Here is a 23,836-nt window from a genome sequence, read left to right as displayed (position 1 = left end):
TCGGACTATAAGACGCTCCTGACTATAAGACACACCTAGGTTTAGAGGACGAAAACCAGGAGAAAAAATATATTGAATCTGGTGCATCCATGGTGAAGGGGCATCTTGTCGATTGTGCCCCCTTTTTATCTCATGCCCACTTGTACCTCTTGTGTCTCCGTGCCCTCCTCTTCCCCCCCCCCCCCCCCTTTGTGTCCCCCATGTGTCTGCCTCTGTCCTCCTCTATGCTCCATTGTGTCCTGCTTGTGTGCTCCTCTATGCTCCTTTGTGTCCTCCTCTATGCTCCTTGGTGTCCTGCTTATGTCCTCCTCTATGCTCCTTTGTGTCCTCCTCTATGCTCCTTTGTGTCCTCCTCTATGCTCCTTTGTGTCCTGCTTGTGTCCTCCTCTATGCTCCTTTGTGTCCTGCTTGTGTCCTCCTCTATGCTCCTTTGTGTCCTGCTTGTGTCCTCCTCTATGCTCCTTTGTGTCCTGCTTGTGTCCTCCTCTATGCTCCTTTGTGTCCTGCTTGTGTCCTCCTCTATGCTCCTTTGTGTCCTGCTTGTGTCCTCCTCTATGCTCCTTTGTGTCCTGCTTGTGTCCTCCTCTATGCTCCTTTGTGTCCTGCTTGTGTCCTCCTCTATGCTCCTTTGTGTCCTGCTTGTGTCCTCCTCTATGCTCCTTTGTGTCCTGCTTGTGTCCTCCTCTATGCTCCTTTGTGTCCTGCTTGTGTCCTCCTCTATGCTCCTTTGTGTCCTGCTTGTGTCCTCCTCTATGCTCCTTTGTGTCCTGCTTGTGTCCTCTGTTTGTCCCCCTGTGTCCTCCTCTGCATGGCAGTCCCCGACATTGCGGTGGATTGAAGGTTCTTATTGGCAGGCGTTCGCAAGTCAGGAACTACCTGCATTTGGACCATAAGACGCAGGGACTCCCCGCCCCACACACACACACTTTTTGGGGAGAAAAGTGAGTCTTATAGTCCAAAAATTACAGTCATCATTAAATGTAACCTCCATCTCCAGGGCGCACCATGAGTGGGGACAGCTTCCTGCACTTCCCTGAGCACACCACTGGACAAAGATGCTCTACCATAGTCTATGTATGTATCGTTTAGTGAATGTATCATAGTCTAGGGGGATGCCAATGTAGGGGGAAGAAGATTTTGAGCTATCTGGGACTTGAATTGCGGACCCAGCACTGCAAGGCAAGAGCGTTAACCACTACGCCACCATGGATAAGTGACTGATGAGGGTAATTTTTTTTCTCCTTGCAGGCAGATGCCACACACCCTCTGACCAAGCACCGCAAGATTGCCTCATCCTTCCGAGACTCCTCTCTGTTTGACATCTTCACACTCTCCTGTAATCTGCTCAAACAGGTATGTGAGAAGTCATGCTTTCAGCTTGTATCCAGGGATGAGATGTCCAATATGTGAGCTGTAATAAGGTTAACATTTCAGCAGCTGCAGTGCAGGGATTTGGCAGCCAGAGGGAGCTCTGTCAGTGTATGTTAATTTCAGCCTGTAGAGGCCATGGGTGAGAGGCTTTCAGTTGTCTGAATTTTGTTCTCTTTACGAAAGACTGACGTTTACAGGGCAGATGGAGCAGTGGATTGGCCATTTTAAATGGAGTTCCCCATACAGCTGCCGTGCTGGAGGTGCAAAGATTCCGTTAGAGAGGCTGATGGCAAGGATTACATGGAGAAGGGACTTTATAAATAAACTTGCTCTTTAAATGTGTCCATCACCTGTCCAATTGAAGTTGCTATTGCTTGACTGATTGAGCTGTATGCTAGTTCCAGGGTAGTCACATCTCTCACAGGGTTGCTGAGCATGTGTAGAATTGAAGTGGAGCTAGGATATAAGTAGTGAGTCAGACAATGGCTAGCTCTATCACCCAGGCATCACTCCTAAAGGGAACCTGAACTGAGTAAAATTATTTAAAATAAACACGTTTTACCTGCAAATTAATATTACATACTTACCCCGTCAACTCCTCTCAGAAGCTCACCTTTTTTTTTTTTTTTTTTTTTTTTCTCACAATGAATACCACCAGTTCTGACAAGATTTTGTCAGAACTGAAATACATCAATTGCTGTCAGTTATATACCAGTTGCTGTCAGTTATAACTGAAAGGCCAAGTTATGTGCAAGGTAAGGTCCATGTTTCCCTATGGCTCAAGTTGGTGATATTACAGTTTAACAGTGTGCTGACCCGGCAGCTTTTGGGGTAATAGTTATTTTCAAAATGGAGGATGGAAAATTCCATTGATCACAGTGGACAAACAGGACACAGGAGAGATTGATGAGTAGACTACACGGGAGCTCTTCTACTGACCACATATGCTATTGCTCCGTTGTTATTGCCTGATGAAGCGGGATCAAACCTGCGAAACACGTTGCATATTTGGAGTTCATAAATAAAATATATTGACTGTCTTTACTACAGTTGTTGTGTGTCTACTTGGAGGAGGTAAGTCCACCACTACCTCCTCTATTTACCAAGAATTTGGTTTTTTTAAGCTCATTTAGCTTCCTTTATTCTTTTTGGCGCCTCTGTTCTCCTGCATAATATTGAGTCCACCCTGGGTGGAGGGTTGAACACCATTTTTCTCATCTACAGAGACTGACTTCTTACTCCTGAGTGGGGTCAGGAAAATCTCCCCACCTGCCTTTACAGTGGTTGCCTAATGGTAACCCTAGTTTGTGAGTATTAATATTTACTCTATCTAGTAACCATTTATAACCATTTACCAGTACATATTACACTATTGGGGCTCTTGGTGTTCCTTGTTTTTACTTCTGCCAAAAACTCTGTGAAGGAGGAATCGAAAATACAGTTATTCTTTAATATGTACCTAAGATTACATGTGACATGATGAGATAGACATGTGTATATACCATGGCAAGCGTTCTTCAAACGTTGGTATACTGTTGCTTATCTTTTTAGAGCAGAGAGGAAGTTCTAAGTTCAGGTCCGCTTTAATTCCAGTGAATCATAGTTGCCATTTCTCTTTGTTTCTAGGCATCGGGGAAGTCCTTGCTCCTGTCTGACGGGTCTCAGCATGACCTGCTCATGCAACTGCTCAAACTTACACACAACTGTCTAAACTTTGACTTTATCGGCACTTCCACTGACGAGTCCTCTGACGATCTTTGCACAGTTCAGATCCCCACGAGCTGGCGCTCAGGTGAGTTGCATGGAAAGGAGGCTTGATTAAGATCCTTGTTCTGGTCAGGAGGTTGGGAAAAGCTTCACCTGGAATAATGGGTATTGTACATTTGAAAATAACGGTGTTGCTGCATTTGAACCTGTTTAAATAGTACTTAAAGACACTCTGTAACAAAATTTCCAGCCTTATTTTTTCTATCCTGTAAGTTCCTATACCTGTTCTAATGTGGTCTGGATTACTGCAGCCTTTTCCAGTTGCACTGTCTCTGTAATAAATCTAATCTGTCGAGGCAGAGACGAATGCACTGCTCTGCTGTGATAGGGAGAAGTTATACACCCCTCCTCCACGCCCCCTGCAGGCTCTGTGTCTGTGCTGTGTGTATGAGTCAGACAAGGTCTCTGCTCACAGCCAGCGTTTGCAGGCTCAGGAGCTGTGACTTTGTGAACAGCTGTGAGTGCAGAAAGATCAGTGCAGAACTCAGACAAGCAGCTAAGGCAACAAGTGGTGTAACATTCCAGCAATCAAATCACGTTTGAGAGGAGCCTCTGCAAACAGGCACCTGCTCTGATGATGTATTTGCTGTTTGGCGGCCATCTTCATTGTTTACAAAAAAAAAATGAATAAAACAGTGATTTTATCACCAAGAAAGCAGCGGGGGAGCGGCGAAAATGTCACAGAGTGGGCTAGGAGAAGACAAAAAACAGGCTGGTGCGTTTATTTATGTAAGATTTGCACAGTACAGATTCTCTTTAAAGTAAAAAAAAGACAGAGACTTTCATGACAGGCTTTGGGTATCATTCATAAAGAGGCTGTCGGTAGTGCGGGAAAACACCGTTCTTCTCCGCAACCGGTAATTAAGACTTCTGGGTGGGCATTCATAAAGAAGTTGCCTGTTGCAGTAGAAGTGCGGAGGTTTTCTGGAGGAAGCTGGCGGTAGCGTGGCGGAAGACATGCGGAAACATAAAAGCTGCCCGATTCCCTCCGTGCGCTCCTCTGCCTGATGCTGCTTGGGAGGTCCGACCCATTCATTTACATGTAATCCGCCGCCTATCGCTACTGTCGAGCAAGCGGTATTTTCCTTCCGGATACCGCTTGCTCTAATCTTTATGAATGGATGTGTTTGTTACTTTTTCTAGATTAATATAGAAAAACTCCGGACAAGGCGGAAATGTATCGCTCTGTCAGCTTTTCATGCGGAAAGAGCCTTTATGAATGGGGATTATGCTGAGTGGTCGGTAAAGTCACCGGTATTAAGCATTTCCGCATGCGGAAATGCTTTATGAATGATACCCTTTATCTTAACCTCCTGAGCGTTTTGCTGCTCAGGACGTTTTGCAGCCTCAGAGTCCCCAGGGTAAATCTATTAGATGTAATGGCTGAAAAAGCTTTAGCTAACACTAGGCTAGCTAGTATAGGTGGCCGGCTCCCCGATCCAGCCGCTTATACATTACCCAGCCTGGTTCCAGCGATTGGTGCAGCCACCCCGCACAGCTCCGGTCTTCTTAATGGAGAGGATCGTCACCGACGTCATGTGCAGTCACAATCCTCCCCATAGATCCTGGCCACAGTGTCGGGCATACTGCTGAGGAGGTTAAAGGATACCCGAGGCGATGTGACATGATGATAGATGTGTGTGTGTACAGTGCCAAGCACACAAATAACTGTGCTGTGTTACTTTTTTTTCTTTCTCTGCCTGAAAGAGTTAAACATCAGGTATATAAGTGGCAGTTCTGATCTGGGTCAGGACTGAATCAGACTACAGTGTGACCAACATTGATAAGAAATTACAACTGTAAAACACTTTCCTAGCAGGAAAGAGATAAAGGGTCAATAGTTCATAGATTTTAGCTCTGGCATATTTCAATGAATGTGTCATTGAGCAAACACAATAAAACAGTAAAAACTTGAAAACTAGATTAAAGTCATTTTTAGGAGAAGGAAGATCGATACAATGGTTTACTTCGTTAGTTTATTTTCACCCCGGGTGACCTTTATTGATATAGCACGGGGGGGTCTCTGGGTTTAATACTTACCTGATCCGAGGTAAATTATCTAGGCAGGAGATCGCTCCGCCTCAATTGGAATTGCTGCCATGCCTGGATTTCTATAAAAATGTCTGTTGCAACTCTGGCCACCCTATCTGCGCTGCCACTCTTTGCCCCCAGCACGGCATCCACAGCCTAATTGGTGGCTGTCCGCGTCCCGTCCCAAGCTTGGCAGCCACAGCCTATTTGGTGGCTGTCGAGCTGGGGGCAGCTGAACCAAAATCAAGCAATGCAGGCAGATATATTTCCGAAGAGCTTCAACAGACTTTGGAAACATGGGTTCCCTGAAGAGGGACGAGGGGAGTCTTAATTACATTCTACCAGGTTACTATTTAACAACCCCTGATCCTGCAGCATCAAAGTGGTCCCAAATTAAAAATACAAGATTTCAGAAACAAAATCTATTTTCTAAATTATAATAATAAATAGCAGCCTTTTTTCAGCTGCATGATGACAAATATAAAATATTTTACATTTATTGGAGGAATCCCTCCCTTCCTTTCAAATTGCCAGGATTTTTCCGGCAAACTGGTGGAGTAGATAATGCCTGGCAATGGAGGAATTGCTAATGGCTGCCCCCAGTATAACCCTAGCTATGAAAAGAGAAGGGTGAAAAGCATGCACTGAAATGATCATAGCTTTGAAGGAGTGTTTATTTATCTTTGTATGTGTCAGAGTGGTGCAACTAAATAGTTTTAATTAAAAAAATGTTTGGTTTGGGTCCGCTTTAAGACAGTCTGTCATGGCAGGCTCTTTTTATACTTTAGGTCAGGCATGGGCAGCTGTTAAGGAACTAAAAGTCCCACAATGCATTGCAGGAGTCTGACAGCCAGTCATGACTCATAAAGGCAAATGCATTGTGGGACTTGTAGTTCTGTAACAGCTCTAGGGCTGAGTTTGCCCATGCCTGCTTTGGGTAGTATTTATAGTTCTTCTGTTTAAAGTAGAATTGAGTGTGCATAATTTATAATAAAATATGCTAGTTACCTGCATTATTATTCTTTATGTAGTTTGTGCATCCTGAGTTTTGTGTCTAGAGGGACACTTTAAAGCTGAAATTATGATTTGTGTTTGCAGCCTTCCTGGATTCTTCCACTCTACAGCTCTTTTTTGACCTGTATCATTCCATTCCTCCCAACTTCTCCCCCCTGGTGAGTGCTTATTGGGGAACATGGGGAGGGGATTGTGTGGCATCTTTACAAGCTGTGTGACATGGGCCTCCTGCTTGTTTGTGTAGGTCCTCTCCTGTCTGGTACAGATTGCCTCTGTTCGACGTTCCTTATTTAATAATGCTGAAAGAGCCAAGTTTCTCTCTCACCTGGTAGACGGAGTGAAGAGGATTTTGGACAACCCTCAGGTGAGTCTAAAAGATCATGTAACAGGGAAATATATTCCTTCTCATATATGTTTTTGTTATAACCATGCCACCTTTACTCTAATCTTTTCCCAAGCTGTTGATGCTTACCCAATCCTTAAAGGGACTCAGATGAAAGATGAAAAAGATTGTATACATACCTAGGGCTTCCTCCAGCCCCATCCGCCTGGATTGCTCTTCTGCTGTCCGCAGCTACAAGAATTGGGTCCAGTCACTGACATCATTGGAGTCAGTCTACGCAGAAGAAGTGCACCCTCTACATATCTCTCCAGCGGCTGCTGGAGAATTATGCAAACAGCGCACTTCACACGCTAGACTGGCTCCGAGTGATGAAAGTGCGGGTACCCGGTTCTCGTAGCTGCGGGCAGCAGAGGAGCGATCCAGGCGGATGGGGCTGGAGGTAGCCCCAGGGTATGTATACAATCTTTTTCATTTTCAGCTCTGGTACACTTTAAGCCTTGTACATGCGCTAGAAGGTTCTCGGCTATTAGTGGCCACCACAGCTAAGCATCTGCTGTGTGCCACGTGGCTGGTACTCCTCACCCTTCCATAGCAACAGCATGCGTCACTGGCCTTCAAGAGACACTTAAGCCTCGAACAAAAAAATCAGTTTTACTTACCTGGGGCTTCTACCAGCCCTTTGCAGCTGACCCGTGTCCTCACAGTCACAATCGGATCCTCCTGTCCCCCAGCCACTAGCTACTTTCACCTTGTCGACAAGGAGACACATGGTCAGGCCTGCGCAGGTGCAGTAAGCCTGTCGGCCAAAAATGAAAGTAGCTGGCGGCGGGGGACTGGAGGATCCGATCGTGACTGTGAGGACATCAGCGGGGGGGGGGGGGGGGGGGGAAGGTTGGGGGTTTAGAAGCCCCAGGTAAAACTGATTTTTTTTTTTTTTTTTTTGTTAACTTTTTACTTATCCCTGGTTTCTTCCAGCCCCCGTAGTCTTTGAAGTCCCTTGGTTTTCTCCAGATCCCTTCCATTGCTCTGCTGTATCAAATGAAGTCCATGTCCTGGCCGTGCACCTCCTCAATTGTGCTGCCGTGGCCTGAGGGGTTCTGCACTGTTGTAGTTACAAGGTGTGGAGAAGAGGCGCCCAGATGTAATAAAAATACGTTAAAAACAAAATAGAAAAAGGGTGAGGTGGCTTACCTCAGTGAATACAAATTCATGTATTAGATGAATTTTTATTATGCACTGGCAATGCGTTTCGTGGGTATGTGCCCCCTTCCTCAGGCCAAATAAGTGCCAAAAGATGCTACTAGCTGCAAGTTAGGTGTCTTTAAGTCGTTAATAACTGTGAATGCACATGGCTGCGTGGGGTCGGGATAGCGCATGCGCCATAGTGTTAGCACTACAAAACTGTAGGTCTGAGGCAGAGGGTCATGCCACACCCCCACCATATTTATTTATTTATTTATTTTGTAGTTAGTGTACCTGAACTGTGGATGTCTTTATTGGGCTGTACCAGGTATGGTACACCAGTGCCATGGGAGCAAATAATTGCAATTGCACAACAGTTTGGCATCTTTATACGTGGTGCAGCCTGAGGGCTCGTACACAGACTACATAAGTTCCCCGTCAGCTCCTGATTCCCTTGGGCGACATCGCTGGGCTGGGCGCGCACACACACATGTTTCAGCTGTGTAGCTGTGAACACGCTGTGTTGCTATGCGGGGGGCGGATGGAGGGATGACGAGTGGCGCATGCATCCGGCAGATCGCTTGTGAGTTGGGTGTCGGGTGCCGTACACACGCCTGATTGTCGGCTGAGGTGGTCGTTATCAGCCGACTTAATTCAGGCGTGTGTACGAGGCTTTATACGTACTGTAGTTGTTTATGGCCTCTGTTTATCTTTGGCTTGCACAGGTGTTGGTAGAGCAGTCCCACTCAGTGTGTAACTCTACTGAGCCAGGATTACAAACATGCCTTTTAGTTTGTCCTTTGATATCCCTCTCCTCATACTCACTTTTTTTAATGCCTCATAGTTCCTCTTTGTTGGCAGCAGTAGCAGGTTCGCCGTACCTCCCCCTTCCATCTGCGCGAGGATTGTTAGAGACGATTAGAGGGAGAAATTCAATGCTGTGAGTCAGGAAAAGTGTGTCAGGAGCAAGTCATGTCATTTTCAGAATTTGCAGAGTGCATAATGGCAGCCTTCGCGACACCAACATAGCTCTGTCCAGTGAGGGTAGCTCACAATATGCAATATTAAAGCCATGTTATTTCGCTATCTCAGAAATTAGATCATTTGAAGAAAGGTTTTCAGTTCTCTCTACATAGAAAACCCACAACCCTAGCTAGGTGACCTAAATATTAACCCCGCTCTGGACTGAAGTGGTAAGCCTAAACCTTACATGAACCTAAATGATTGCCAGGTTCTGACATCATCCGATATCCGCTCTGTAAAGAAATACTTTGGTCATATCCTCGCTCTTCTAATCGGCTCCTGGCAGATCAGACAAGTGCTGTTTGTGCAAATGTTTGAGATATATTCCATAAAGCATTTGAATTATAAAATGTTGTAATGACCTGTGACAGGTATTTATTTGCAGCCTTGTGATTTCTGCTGACTTATAAACATCTGATTGTCAATCTTGTCATCTTCTAGAGCCTGGTTGACCCTAATAACTATCATGAGTTTTGTCGGTTACTGGCACGATTGAAGAGCAATTACCAGCTGGGGGAACTGGTGAAAGTTGAGAACTACCCTGAAGTTATCAGGCTCATTGCTAACTTTACTGTCACCAGCCTGCAGGTAGGTGAGAGCACAGTAAGATTGGAAGCTACTTCTGTACAGGTGAATGGGGTAGATGGTTTTTGTGTAAACTTGACTTTCACTTTTATAGAGGTATTCTCAGTTATTGCCCACCTGCTGGGTGCACTTTACCCTCTTAAAGTGAACCCAAGTCGAAGCTCAGGTTCAAAGTCAGACCTTACCCTTGAGAGGGAAGCCTCACGATCCTGTTAAGGCTTCCCTCGCTGGTCTGAAGCCCCCTGTTGCAGAGCGCGGCCCCCCTCCACATTGGGGCTGCGCAGTTTGTATTCCTGGGCCATGGCTTACAGCCAGTCTTCCTGGGTCGTGACCATACAGTAGCCGTGCGAGCCTGCAGGTCTGGCTTACTGCACATGCGCAGAAAGACTCGCACGGCAACTGCATGGCCATGCTATAGGTTGAGGAGCTTTGCGGTCCCGATGTGATTAGCGAGAATGCCTTGTCGCTAGTCATGCGGGGGGCCACGCTTATCAATGAGGAAGTTCAGAGCAGGAAGGGAAGCCTCAATAGGATTCTGAGGCTTCTTTTTAGGCAAGTATCTAATTTTGTACCCGAGCTTCAGCTCAGGTACTCTTTAAAGGCACAAATCACAATCTTTGATGTTTTTTCCTTGTAGCATGGGCTTAACTAAAGCTTGGGACCCATAGGAGCTTTTTCAGACGCACTTTGGCATTGCAGATGATTATAAAAGCCCTAGGCTAAGTAAAGCTAATGGAGGTGATTCCACATTGGCAGCTGCGATTTTCAAAAATCGCAGTCATGAGTCCTGCAGCATTTTTGGAGTGTTTGAGCGCTCCAATACAAAGTATAGGATCGATGCAAAATCGCTTTGCAAGTCACTACAAAGGTGATTTTTATCTTTTTTTTGTTTTGCTTCGTTTTTTGTTTTTTTTCTATTTTAGCCGAACCACGAAAAAATTAAAATCTGCAGATTACAATTTCTGTACAATGCCGGCATTTATTGCATTAAAAAGAGATTTGAAATCACCCAAAATCACACCGGAAAAAGCTGCAAGAAAAGCTACACAAATGCAGTCGCTACTTAACCACTTCCCGACCGCCGTATTGTCGAATGGCGGCCGGGAAGTGGACCCCGCAAGGACCGCCGTATAGACAAATGGCGGCGGTCCTTGTAGGGGCATGGGCGGAGCGATCGCGTCATCCGTGACGCGATCCTCCGCCGGCGCCTGTCTCCGCATACCCGCCGCAACATCCCGCCGGCCATACGGAAGCGCCGGCGGGATGTTAACCCGACGATCGACGCATACAAAGTGTATAATACACTTTGTAATGTTTACAAAGTGTATTATACAGGCTGCCTCCTGCCCTGGTGGTCCCAGTGTCCGAGGGACCACCAGGGCAGGCTGCAGCCACCCTAGTCTGCACCCAAGCACACTGATTTCTCCCCCCCTGCCCCAGATCGCCCACAGCACCCCTCAGACCCCCCCCTGCCCACCCCCCAGACCCCTGTTTGCACCCAATCACCCCCCTAATCACCCATCATTCACTCCCTGTCACTATCTGTCAACGCTATTTTTTTTTTACCACCCCCCCTGCCCCCTGCCCCCTCCTGATCACCCCCCCCCCCCCCCTGTGTACTGTATGCATCTATCCCCCCTGATCACCTGTCAATCACCCATCAATCACCCCCTGTTACTGCCACCCATCAATCAGCCCCTAACCTGCCCCTTGTGGGCAATCTGATCACCCACCCACACCGATAGATCGCCCGCAGATCCGACATCAGATCACCACCCAAGCGCAGTGTTTACATCTATTCTCTCCTCTAAACACCCACTAATTACCCATCAATCACCCCCTATCACCACCTGTCACTGTTACCCATCAGATCAGACCCTAATCTGCCCCTTTACAGGCACCCAATCACCCGCCTACACGCTCAGATTGCCCTCAGACCCCCCCTTATCAATTCGCCAGGGCATTATTTCCATCTGTCCTTCCCTGTAATAAACCACTGATCACCCATCAATCACCCCCTGTCACTGCCACCCATCAATCACCCCTGTCACTGCCACCCATCAATCAGCCCCTAACCTGCCCCTTGCGGGCAATCTGATCACCCACCCACACCAATAGATCGCCCGCAGATCCGACATCAGATCACCTCCCAAGTGCAGTGTTTACATCTGTTCTCTCCTCTAAACACCCACTAATTACCCATCAATCACCCCCTGTCACTGCTACCCATCAGATTAGACCCCTATCTGCCCCTAGGGCACTCAATCACCCGCCCATACCCTCAGAACGCCCTCAGACCCCAGCCCTGATCACCTCGCCAGTGCATTGCTTGCATCTATTCCCCCCTCTAATCACACCTTGAGACACCCATCAATCACCTCCTGTCACCCCTAGCACACCTACCCATCAGATCAGGCCCTAATTTGCCCCGTGTGGGCTCCTGATCACTCGGCCAAACCCTCAGATCCCCCTCAGACCCCCTTCCGATCACCTCCCCAGTGCATTGATTGCATCTATTTTCCCCTCTAACCACCCCCTGAGACACCCATCAATCACCTCCTGTCACCCCCTAGCACTCCTATCCATCAGATCAGGCCCAATACAACCTGTCATCTAAAATGCCACCCTGCTTATGACCGGTTCCACAAAATTCGCCCCCTCATAGACCACCTGTAATCAAAATTTTCAGATGCTTATACCCCTGAACAGTCATTTTGAGACATTTGGTTTCCAGACTACTCACGGTTTTGGGCCCGTAAAATGCCAGGGCGGTATAGGAACCCCACAAACTGACCCCATTTTAGAAAAGACACCCCAATGTATTCTGTTAGGTGTATGACGAGTTCATAGAAGATTTTATTTTTTGTCAAAAGTTAGCGGAAATTGATGATTTTTTTTCACAAAGTGTCATTTTTCACTAACTTGTGACAAAAAATAAAATCTTCTATGAACTCGCCATACACCTAACGGAATACCTTGGGGTGTCTTCTTTCTAAAATGGGGTCACTTGTGGGGTTCCTATACTGCCCTGGCATTTTAGGGGCCCTAAACCGTGAGGAGTAGTCTAGAAAACAAATGCCTCAAAATGACCTGTGATTAGGACGTTGGGCCCCTTAGCGCACCTAGGCTACAAAAAAGTGTCACACGTGGTATCGCCGTACTCAGGAGAAGTAGTATAATGTGTTTTGGGGTGTATTTTTACACATACCCATGCTGGGTAGGAGAAATCTCTCTGTAAATGGACAATTGTGTGTAAAAAAAATCAAACAATTGTCATTTACAGAGATATTTCTCCCACCCAGCGGCGGTACCAGTAGAAGATTTTATTTTATGTCACAAGTTAGCGGAAATTGATTTTTATTGTTTTTTTTCACAAAGTGTCATTTTCCGCTAACTTGTGACAAAAAATAAAATCTTCTATGAACTCACCGTACTACTAACGGAATACCTTGGGTGTCTTCTTTCTAAAATGGGGTCATTTGTGGGGTTCCTATACTGTCCTGGCATTTTAGGGGCCCTAAACCGTGAGGAGTAGTCTTGAATCGAAATTTCTCAAAATGACCTGTGAAATCCTAATGGTACTCATTGGACTTTGGGCCCCTTAGCGCAGTTAGGGTGCAAAAAAGTGCCACACATGTGGTATCGCCGTACTCAGGAGAAGTAGTATAATGTGTTTTGGGGTGTATTTTTACACATACCCATGCTGAGTGGGAGAAAGATCTCTGTAAATGGACAATTGTGTGTAAAAAAAATTAAAAAATTGTCATTTACAGAGATATTTCTCCCACCCAGCATCGGTATGTGTAAAAATACACCCCAAAACACATTATACTACTTCTCCTGAGTACGGCAATACCACATGTGTGGCACTTTTTTGCAGCCTAACTGCGCTAAGGGGCCCAAAGTCCAATGAGCACCTTTAGGCTTTACAAGGGTGCTTACAAATTAGCACCCCCCAAAATGCGAGGACAGTAAACACACCCCACAAATGACCCCATTTTGGAAAGTAGACACTTCAAGGTATTCAGAGAGGGGCATGGTGAGTCCGTGGCAGATTTCATTTTTTTTTTGTCGCAAGTTAGAAGAAATGGAAACTTTTTTTTTTTGTCACAAAGTGTCATTTTCCGCTTACTTTTGACAAAAATTAATATCTTCTATGAACTCACTATGCCTCTCAGTGAATACTTTGGGATGTCTTCTTTCCAAAATGGGGTCATTTGGGGGGTATTTATACTATCCTGGAATTCTAGCCCCTCATGAAACCTGTCAGGTGGTCAGAAAAGTCATAGATGCTTGAAAATGGGAAAATTCACTTTTTGCACCATAGTTTGTAAACGCTATAACTTTTACCCAAACCAATAAATATACACTGGGGTTTTTTTAATCAAAAACATGTTTGTCCACATTTTTCGCGCTGCATGTATACAGAAATTTTACTTTATTTGAAAAATGTCAGCACAGAAAGTAAAAAAAAATCATTTTTTTGCCAAAATTCATGTCTTTTTTGATGAATATAATAAAAAGTAAAAATCGCAGGAGCCATTAAATGGCACCAAAAGAAACCTTTATTAGTGACAAGAAAAGGAGCCAAAATTCATTTAGGTGGTAGGTTGTATGAGCGAGCAATAAACCGTGAAAGCTGCAGTGGTCTGAATGGGAAAAAAAGTGGCCGGTCCTTAAGGGGGGTAAAGCCCTAGGTCCTCAAGTGGTTAAAGTGGGCCCCAGTACTTATGGTATGAGAAGTAGTACCTTCCTACTGCAATCCATCCAGGAGGGCTGGGAGGAGGCTACCCGCCCGCCCTGGACCAGGAGGACTGGGAGGAGGTTACCCCCCGCCCTGGACCAGGAGGACTGGGAGGAGGTTACCCCCCACCCTGGACCAGGAGGACTGGGAGGAGGTTAGCCCCCGCCCTGGACCAGGAGGACTGGGAGGAGCCAATAGTGGCTCCCAAACTATTCTCCGCTTGTATAGGGGAGAGTTGACACACATTTATATCCTGCTGCTGCAATAACGCCTAAATATTTTGCATTCTAGTAATCCCGCTTGTCCAAGGTTTTCCACTTAAGCCGCCTCCTTTCTCTGCATAGGTTTTTAAAATTTCCTGCATAATGAAATGGGGTGCTCTATTAATATGTACCCTATAGTTTGACTCCGTGGGGTAATGAGTGACCCACCGGTGACAAACTACTTTATGATATTGCTATTACAGGCAGACCTTTGTGTCAGGAAGGCTATATCAATGAAATGGCTGAATCCCACCAGGCCCAGCTGGTGTGACTGGTTCAAGCTACTCAGTCTCTCCTTGTCATGTAATAAACTCCCTTATGCTCACAAAGGTTGCCTGATAAGTTTTGAGGGATATGGACAAATAGCCCTCAGACAGAAACTATTGTTGGTTTAATGAGCCTGCGGGACTGTAGCCAACAGCCCTCCAACAAACCACTGAGCTCTTTTGTTTACAATTATGACTGTACTGCACTGTGATTATTTGCTTTCTAGGAACAGTAGAACGTTGGATCTGTTACAGCATAGTGTAACCAGTGGAAAACCATATTGAATCCCCCCCTCCCCTATACTTCCTGTGGTGCTTCCCTCCTCCCTGTGCTCCCATATACAGCAGTGTATACTGTATATGCAGTGGTAGCTGTGCTTCTCTCACTTCCTTCAGCAATGTGCATCCATCCACTCACCTTGTTTTAGTGCCCGCTTCTCTTCCTGTGCAACATGAGGAGATCAAGATGCTGGACACTAGAGCGAGAGGTGAGAGGAGGACGCAAGCCCAGAGGAGGTGAGAGAAGCATGGCTACCGCTGCACATATTCTGCTGTGTATATACTGGGCTGGGGGAGCACAGGGCCAGGGGGCTACCAGGGGACATGAGTCTGTATATGCTCTGCTGCCATTCGCTCTTCATCTCTGCTGCTGGATGTGCACCTAAATTAGCCATGTGAAGCACGAGCACAAGGAATCCAGCACAGGAGATTTGGGCGCAGCCGGCGCCACCGTAGGCCATAATAGGAATTACGGCTATAGCGGCAAACAGTGAGTAACTTCGGCTCCGGCAGAAGACTGAGCTGAAGTTACTTAAGACCTTGTAATTCGGCCGCCGGCAATAGCTGGAAGCAGAATTGCATCATTCACTGCCGTCTACGTGGACCTGGAGGGGGAATAGTAGTTAACGTTGTCGGGACTTGTGCAGCAGCAGGATAAGCCATATACCGGCTGTATCCTGCACCCAAGTCTCCCAGCGGCAATTTCCTTCTTACGCGGCGAAGCACCCAGCTGAAACAGGCTGGGGAGAACACCGATGTCTACAATGGGTACTGGTAGCACTTAGTAATATTTATTTTGAAAAATAGAGCAAACAATTATGATATTGCTTGATACGATTTCTTGTTTTTATTTCTCGCTTCTCTGGTGTATCAATAATCCGTTCATATTTCACGAGTTAATTTTTTTGTTTCTTGTTTCCTCCAGCACTGGGAATTTGCCCCCAATTCAGTGCATTACCTGCTGAGTCTGTGGCAGCGTCTTGCAGCATCCGTGCCCTATGTGAAGGCTACGGAGCCCCATCTCCTGGAGACGTACACTCCAGAGGTTACAAAAGCCTATGTGACATCTCGCCTGGAGTCTGTACACATTATCCTCAGGTAAGAGAGGCCCAGTACAAGCTGGAGGCACAATACAGAGCAGCTTCCAGTGTTTAAGCCAAATTTTTCAGCACCCTAAATGCTTTAAAAAAAAAAAAAAAAAAAAAAAAAAATCACCCTCGGCTTATATGCGAGTCGCCTCATGGCAGCTGTCCAAAAATCCTATTGTGCTGGGAGCTGTGCCACTTCCCCGTCCTCGCCACATGTAGAGTGGTGCGTGCAGTAGGTGACCCATGCCTCCCTCCTGAGTGCCATCCGGATATTGGCTATTTGCAGAGTGGATTGTGCAGCACTGGGGGATCTACTTCAGGCTGTCTGTTACACTTGCTGTGACTCATGTCTATGATGCCCTCTAGTGGTGTTTTGCAACACAGCGAGTGTGACCGGCTGAAGAGGGACCCTAGGCACTGGCACGCGAGTCACTGCTGCATGCTTTACTCTGCAAATAGCCAGGAGGTTACAGGTAAGTCCCTTACTGCACAATCCGCTCTGCATGTGGGAGAGGCTACCTACTGGTGACCCATATGGTGAGGGGAGCGGGCTGCCTAATACTGAGGCACATCTGGCTATGGGAAGGGGTGCTGCCTAATACTGAGGCACATTTGCCTTTTATATTTATACTGGGGGCTTCTATAAAAGTTAGTAATTTATTTAATTTTCCTTTCTTGTTTCTGAGGTAAACGTGGGTCGGTTAGCTTATACACAAGCAGATGCAATACACATCAATTAGCCTCACCGTGCCTCATAGACTTCCAGCTGTCATGTGTTTTCAAGATTTCTTTTATCAGACTCCATTAAAATGCTGACTTCTTACCTGTAACTTTCCTGTGCAGGGATGGCCTAGAGGACCCCCTTGATGATGCAGGACTGGTGCAGCAACAACTGGATCAACTGTCCACCATTGGAAGATGTGAATATGACAAGACCTGTGCGCTGTTAGTGCAGCTGTTTGACCAGTCAGCACAGACCTATCAGGAGCTTCTGCAGAGTGGCTCCGCCCCCAGCATGGAGCTGACGGTGCAGGAGGGTAAGGATCAACGTGTATTTGCCAAAATGTTGATGGTCTTGTACATGGTATCATTTTTAAATGATTTGTAGCTATCTCTAGCAATGCATAGCAGTATTCCATTTTTCGCAAAGCATGCCAGGAGATGTAGTTCCCATTGATGTGATTAGATCTTCCAGCCAGTAGATGCAATCGCATACACTGGGAGATGTAATCACATAAATGAACTACACCTCCCGGCATTCTGTGCACGTCCCCATCATGCATTGCAGCGGACAGGGGCTCAGGACATTGCGGCGGAGACTTGTGCAGCACATGGACATAGAAGATGGTGGCTTCCATATAGACTGGGGAGCTACATAGCAGCCCCCTGTAGGTAACGTAAGCATGCTGCCCCTCAAAAGCCCACATAATTAAGAAACTTGGGAGGAGATACGTTTGAGAAGCTTTTACCCTTAGGAACACCCAGGTGTTCAGTATATTTTAGAGACCTGCATATGTCTCACATTTGTAGCCTTCTCTCCAGCCAGTCCTCTATCGCTCCTCCAGTCTTTTATGTCACATCTGTGTCTCTGTTTTCTGCAGGCAGGCTCACTTGGCTGGTGTACATCATTGGCGCAGTGATTGGAGGCAGAGTCTCATTTGCCAGCACTGATGAGCAGGATGCTATGGATGGAGAACTAGTATGTCGGTAAGTGGAAGGTCCAGAATTGACTTTGACTGTCAGGGTCTCATTTGTGCTTATTAAGGATGCAACATTCGTTACAAGTTATATAAAAGATGGAAAAGAAAATATAGTTTTCCAGACCAACTAATTCAAGTCCTTGTCCTATTTATCAGATAAAACCTGATTGGTTAATGTGGTTAGCTGCTCCAGTTTTAGTTAGTAATTTTTTTTATTACATGTGTTTGTAAATCGGCAAAACATATCAGGAAATAGCGTGAATTGTCACAATAGAGGTTCTATAGCACTGTGAGAAGTGGACATGCTGCAGCAGATTATTTATATGAATACTCAAGTCAATTTCTAGTTACCCCTCTTTGTACACATCTCTGGACCAATAGGATTAACATAGTAGGTGCTTGACCACTTAAAAAAATTAAGACAGTATATGTATGACCATGCAAACTTCATCTAAGTTTCAGGGGCGTAGATATATATACCCCGCCCTAATCGCCCTCTGTGCGCACTCCCACATTTGTTCCCGGCCCCACCCGTTGGTACCCTAATCGGTGAATGGAAACGTGTTCCCAAAGTCCATTAAAGTACCTGTAACAATGATCATCGACATCAGTAAGATGCCGGTGGTCATTGTGGAAGTATAAACACACTTCCTGTGTACTGTTCTCAGTAGACAGGTATAGTCTGGGGACATCTTGAGGACAAAAAGTAAAATTACATATACATAAATTAAAAAATAAAATGTACTTCTTCCACAATTGCTAGTTGCTCTGTCATACTGCTTTACTGGCTTCATCTCTTTTCGCATTGCTGAGTCATTGTAAACTTGCTGCCACTTCATCAGCAGGTTACTTTTGCAGCTTGTAAATTACTGAAGCCAAAGGATCAACCTAACAGGAATGCAATAGCATTTTAGGAGGTTGGTGTCACCAGTCTTCATATTTCCTCCAGCACAGGTTGCCTCGGTGATCCTTTCTCCTTGTCACCCAGAGCTGCTGTACAATAATCCTTTGTGTTGATGTGCTTCCCTTGTACAGAGTGCTCCAGTTGATGAACCTCACAGACTCTCGTCTGGCCCAGGCGGGCAATGAGAAGCTGGAACTCTCTATGTTAAGCTTTTTTGAACAATTCAGGAAAATCTACATTGGGGATCAAGTGCAGAAGTCATCCAAGGTAAGCAGGATGGAAACCTGGCCGGGGATAACACATTTTTTTAAAGCAAATATAAAAGAGAGCAGTAGGCGCACTGGTGAAAAAAAAAAGTCTCTGTCAGAAATCTCAGGGTCAGTCCTCAAATCCCAAACAGTTCAGAGTCAATATAAACACTAGGAGGACCTGGCGCTCGATGGCTGGAGGATGCAATGGCCCTGAAAACCAGCCGCTGTATTAAATATGTGAAAACAGTACCTGCAAGCAGCATAGGTATAAGGGAAATACCTCCTGCTGTTACATGAAGTCCTCCGTGGGCATAAGTTCCGTGCTATGTGCACAAACACCGCTCACGCGGATGTACTGGATCTGACTGAGGACGCCGAGTCTCTGCACCGGACAAGCATTTGCAAACAAAATGCAAACAAGCATTTGTCAGTAAGTACAATCGTTGTGGGGTCTGTCCAACACTAGGTGCAGTCTGCACTCTGGTGTGTCCCCTCTGTGTGGTGTGTCCCCTCAGATGAGAGATCAAATTACAACCTGTGATTAGACACAAATGAGGGGGAATTAGACAGGCTAAACTCTCTCTAAATACAGTGTGCAATTCTCTGTACTCCCTCTGTCCAGTGCAAGAGGTCAGGTCCACTTTAATACAATGCACAGATTGGGCAGGTAATCTCTCAAACTACATGGAAGTGGTAAAATTGGCCAATCAAAATTTGATGTGTGTACCAGGCTTTGATTCCTGAAGTGTAATTCCCCATCTGTCATTGTGTAGCTAATAACGTGTAGGCACTTGTGTAGGTCCAGCACTTGTCTGACATATGCCCATCTCTCCACCCATCACCCTGGAAAGAATAGGTGCTGGGGAGGCGTGGGTGATCAGTAAAAGGGGTTGGAAAGGGTTAAACAATACCTGGCGCCCTGGTGATCATTCATGCATCGGTACAGTCTGCATCACACACCTGAAACAAGCATGCAGCTGATCTAGTCAAACATCTGATTTGCATGCTTGTTCAGGAGCTATGGCAAAAGGAAACAGATGCATAAGATTAGCAGGACAGCCAGGCAATTTGTATTGTTTAAAAGGAAATAAACATTGCAGCCTACATAACGCTCTTGCTCTCTTTAACCCCTTCCCGACCGCCTAACACCGATAGGCGTCGAGAAGGTGGCAGCCCCAGGACCGCCGAAAGGCATTGAGTGGTGGGCAGGGATCGGGGTTGGGGGGCTGATGCCTCTCTCGTCTGAGAGAGGATCGCCCTGATTGGCTGGCGGGGGAGGGAGAGGGGAGAAAAAAGAAAGTGTTACTTTTTAATCAGGGCTGTGGAGTCGGAGTCGTGGAGTCGGAGTCGTAGAGTCGGGCAATTTTGGGTGCCTGGAGTCGGAGTCGGGAAAAAATGCACCGACTCCGACTCCTAATGAATTTGTAACTGTAATTAAAATAGAAAATATGATAAAATGTTCTATTTCTCAGATAATAGTCATTAAAAATAATGTATATATACAGTAATAGCTGTGCTTAGTCCACAAAAATGAAATAAACCAATCAAAATTAGTTACTTGTGCTGCTTCAATAAAGCAGTCCCCGTATTTTTAAGGTCAGATATACATATCTGATTGTGACTGTATATATGATGCGTACACAGGAATCTCTTATATATACTAAATAACATCTATGCTGTAAGAATAAAGCCTGATGTGTAGCTGTGTCACTAATAGAGATGGTCAATGAGATGGAAATAATTCTGCACTGATGCTGATTTATGCAAATGTATGCACTCCCTTTGCTGATGAAATCAAACAATTTGATATGTTATTAAAATTTGGTTTGGTGACTACAAATTAAAGGGTACCTGAGACGGATGAAAAGTAAAGTTTTATACATACCTGGGGCTTCCTCCAGCCCCCTTCAGGCTAATCAGTCCCTCACTGTCCTCCACCACCCGGATCTTCTGCTATGAGTCCTGGTAATTCAGCCAGTCAGCGCAGTCCGGCCGCATGCCACTCCCACAGCCAGGAACATTCTGCACCTGCGCAATAGTGCTGCACAGGTGTAGTATGCTCCTAGCGGTGGAGTGTGTTCATGCGCACTACGCCAGACTGGCTCAAGTACCTGGACTCATAGCAGAAGATCCAGGTGGTGGAGGAGGACAACGAGGGACTGATTATCCTGAAGGCGGCTGGAGGAAGCCCCAGGTATGTATAAAACTTTAATTTCATCTGTCTCAGGTTTACTTTGTTACACAGTAGTACTATACTCTACATATGCACTCCTCACAGAGCTGCAGGGAATCCACTGAGAATGCTGTGCACATTGAACACAGAGGTGTTGTCTGTTTACAATCTCCTCATTCCCCTGCAGAGTACCTGCACATCATTCTTACATGTACCCACACTTACATTGCCTAGGGCCTGATAGATGTTCTTTGTTCCGGTTTGTACCTTTTACAAGTACTCTTACTAAGAACTAGTTTTAGTCTAAAGGGAATAAATATAGTAGTCTACATATTCTTCTCACTTCAGTTGTCTTGTAAAATTCCTAAGCGTTGGCAGTTATGAGACGAATTTCATGTTACATACTTTTAATCAACAAAATTGTAATATGCAAATTAGAGGAGTCGGAGTCGTGGAGTCGGTGGAATCCTAAACTGAGGAGTCGGAGTCGGTGGATTTTTGGACCGACTCCACAGCCCTGTTTTTAATAAAACAAAAAAAATAATAATAAAAAGTAAAGCCTGCAGCAGCGATCAGAGCCCACCAGCAGAAAGCTCTGTTGGTGGGCAGACAGAGAGGGGGGATTAAGGTGTGTGCTGCATCATATGGCTTTGCAGCGCGCTATTAAAGCTGCAGAGCGCTTAATTGTAAAAAATAGCCTGGTCACTTGGGGGGGGGGGGGGGGGGGAGCCTGCGGTCCTGAACTGGTTAATGCCTTCTAGAACAGAAATATGTGTCCAGTGGAAGCTTTTTCTTTGGATATCGCTGCATTATCATTGCTAAACGCCTTTCTAAGTTGATCTGCCAGATGTCTGCTTGTGTGTGGCCAGTATTACTGCTGGGGCTGAGCAGTGATTGCTGATGGTTGCCATTTTCTGAACACCTTGTCTCTCTCTCTGCAGCTTTACCGTCGTCTTTCCGATGTGTTGGGCCTGAATGATGAGACGATGGTGCTGAGCATCTTCATTGGAAAAATGTGAGGCCTCTTCCTGCAGCGAGTTTGTCTGTCAATATCACATGTATTGTGTCACAGGAGAAAGAACCTGTTCCTTTGTTTTCCCTGCAGAATCACTAATCTGAAGTACTGGGGCCGCTGTGAACCAATCACATCAAAGACTCTGCAGCTGCTGAATGACCTGTCTATAGGATATCCTGAATGAGAATGGCCATTACTGTGGAGGGAGGGATGCACTGAATGCTATCTGTCTCTAGGACAGCTTATTATATATATGAAAGTTACCATATTTCTGGTATAGGTCTTACTGTACATGCCTGATTTGCCGTTGGACAAAATTGATCTCTGTGATACAAACTTCATTGTAGAGCTTCAGTTAAAGGAAACCTGAGATTGATGGAAAAAAATGATATATACCTGGGGCTTCCTCCAGCCCCCTTTCAGGCTCATCGGTCCCTCGCTGTCTTCCCAGGCCATTCAGATCATCAGCTAAGCAGGCCAGTAATTCATCCAGATGGGGGGAGCTGCGCCCCCATCTCACTCTTGTCGCTAGGAGCGTTCTGCACCTGCACAGTACTATTGCGCAGGCACAGAATGCTCCCGGTTATAGGAGCACAATGGTGGAGCATACGGACTGTGCCTAAGTGGAGGATTCAGGTGGCCTGGGAGGGCGGCAAGGGACCGATGAGCCTGAAGGGGGCTGGAGGGAAGCCACAGGTAGGTATAATTTCTGTTTTCAATGGTCTTTGGTACACTTTAAGGTGCGTACACATGCACTATAATTGTCGCTGCTGAGGATCCAGACTTGATACGGGACCAAGTGGCATGTTGAGGCGTCACTATGGTACAGGCTCGCAATGCGTTCTGTTGCTATGGAGAGGGTAGAGGACAAAGGAGCGGCTTCATGCGGGCAGGGTAAAGAGAACAGTGTGCTTTGCCAAGATGAGCCAGCACTCCGCATCTTTCAGGACACCTCATGCGGTCATACTAGCGCAAATTCTCAGCAGACATGGCTCCGACCAGCCGCTTCAGCTAAAGAACACTCCTGCATGTGTACTGGCCTTTAGTACAACATACTTGAAGCTGGTGCTGGTACTATTTATGGTTTCTTTAGAGCTTTGAAATCGGCCCGCTACTGCTTTGAATCTGACCCGCCAAAAGAGGGCTGTATAGAGGGCTCCTTCTTTTCTGCAGAGTTGTGAGCGGTGCGTAATGACGCATGCCTTCAGCGGCAATGTCCATGGCCACAGCAGCATCATGTGACCTGCCCTCAGTACTTGCCAGCCGATCTGTCCATGGCGAACGCCGCTGGAAGTTATGATTGGGGGAGTGGCCAGTTTTCACTTAGTCGGCATGCGTCATTACACACTGCTCACAACTCTGCTGGGAGGGAGGAGAGGAATGTAACCCGCAATTGAAAAAGTTTACCCATCTCAGTTCAGAATATTTTTATTTGTGGGTGTGGTCTGTTGAGTGGGGTTTGGGACACCAGAACGCCTGTGACTGCAGGCTCCTGAGTTGTAAATCCGGCCCTGGTGATGCGCATGGAAGGGAAGGGGAGTGGAGCTACAGCTTACAAGCTGGCTCTGCCCCTCTACCTCCCTACCCCTGATGCTGGGTTACTTTAGACCCTCTAGCTGAACACCACCCCATTCTCACAGTCACCCACGTCTGTCCCAGCACACTGCAAAAAATAGGTGCTGGGGACGTGGATGATCACAAAATAGGATTGGAAATAGTTAGTTAATCCTGTATGGATGAGTGCTTAGCTGCAACAAGCACAGCTACACAAGATTCTTTTTTTTCTATAATACCCAATGTTACACTAATGAACATGATTGGTTGCTGTCTTATGGGT

At 46.1% G+C, this 23,836-nt stretch overlaps 1 protein-coding gene across 1 annotated transcript in view; it reads left to right on the top strand.

Moving 5' to 3' along the window:
* XPO7 (exportin 7) overlaps window positions 1–23,836 on the top strand; it is an 88,876-nt gene that overhangs the window by 37,880 nt on the left and 27,160 nt on the right. Inside the window, exons 6-16 of the mRNA XM_068274706.1 lie at window positions 1,249–1,353; window positions 2,998–3,163; window positions 6,268–6,341; window positions 6,428–6,547; window positions 9,173–9,319; window positions 15,794–15,966; window positions 16,800–16,993; window positions 17,558–17,663; window positions 18,692–18,827; window positions 21,926–21,999; window positions 22,090–22,173. Of these exons, the coding sequence (XP_068130807.1) occupies window positions 1,249–1,353; window positions 2,998–3,163; window positions 6,268–6,341; window positions 6,428–6,547; window positions 9,173–9,319; window positions 15,794–15,966; window positions 16,800–16,993; window positions 17,558–17,663; window positions 18,692–18,827; window positions 21,926–21,999; window positions 22,090–22,173 (1,379 nt within the window). The remainder of the gene's footprint in view (window positions 1–1,248; window positions 1,354–2,997; window positions 3,164–6,267; window positions 6,342–6,427; window positions 6,548–9,172; window positions 9,320–15,793; window positions 15,967–16,799; window positions 16,994–17,557; window positions 17,664–18,691; window positions 18,828–21,925; window positions 22,000–22,089; window positions 22,174–23,836) is intronic.

This window comes from Hyperolius riggenbachi, chromosome 3 (genome assembly GCF_040937935.1).
Source record: "Hyperolius riggenbachi isolate aHypRig1 chromosome 3, aHypRig1.pri, whole genome shotgun sequence".
Taxonomy (NCBI): Eukaryota; Metazoa; Chordata; class Amphibia; order Anura; family Hyperoliidae; genus Hyperolius; species Hyperolius riggenbachi.
The sequence above is the reverse complement of the archived record's forward strand: the minus strand, read 5'-3'. Positions and strand labels throughout refer to the sequence as shown.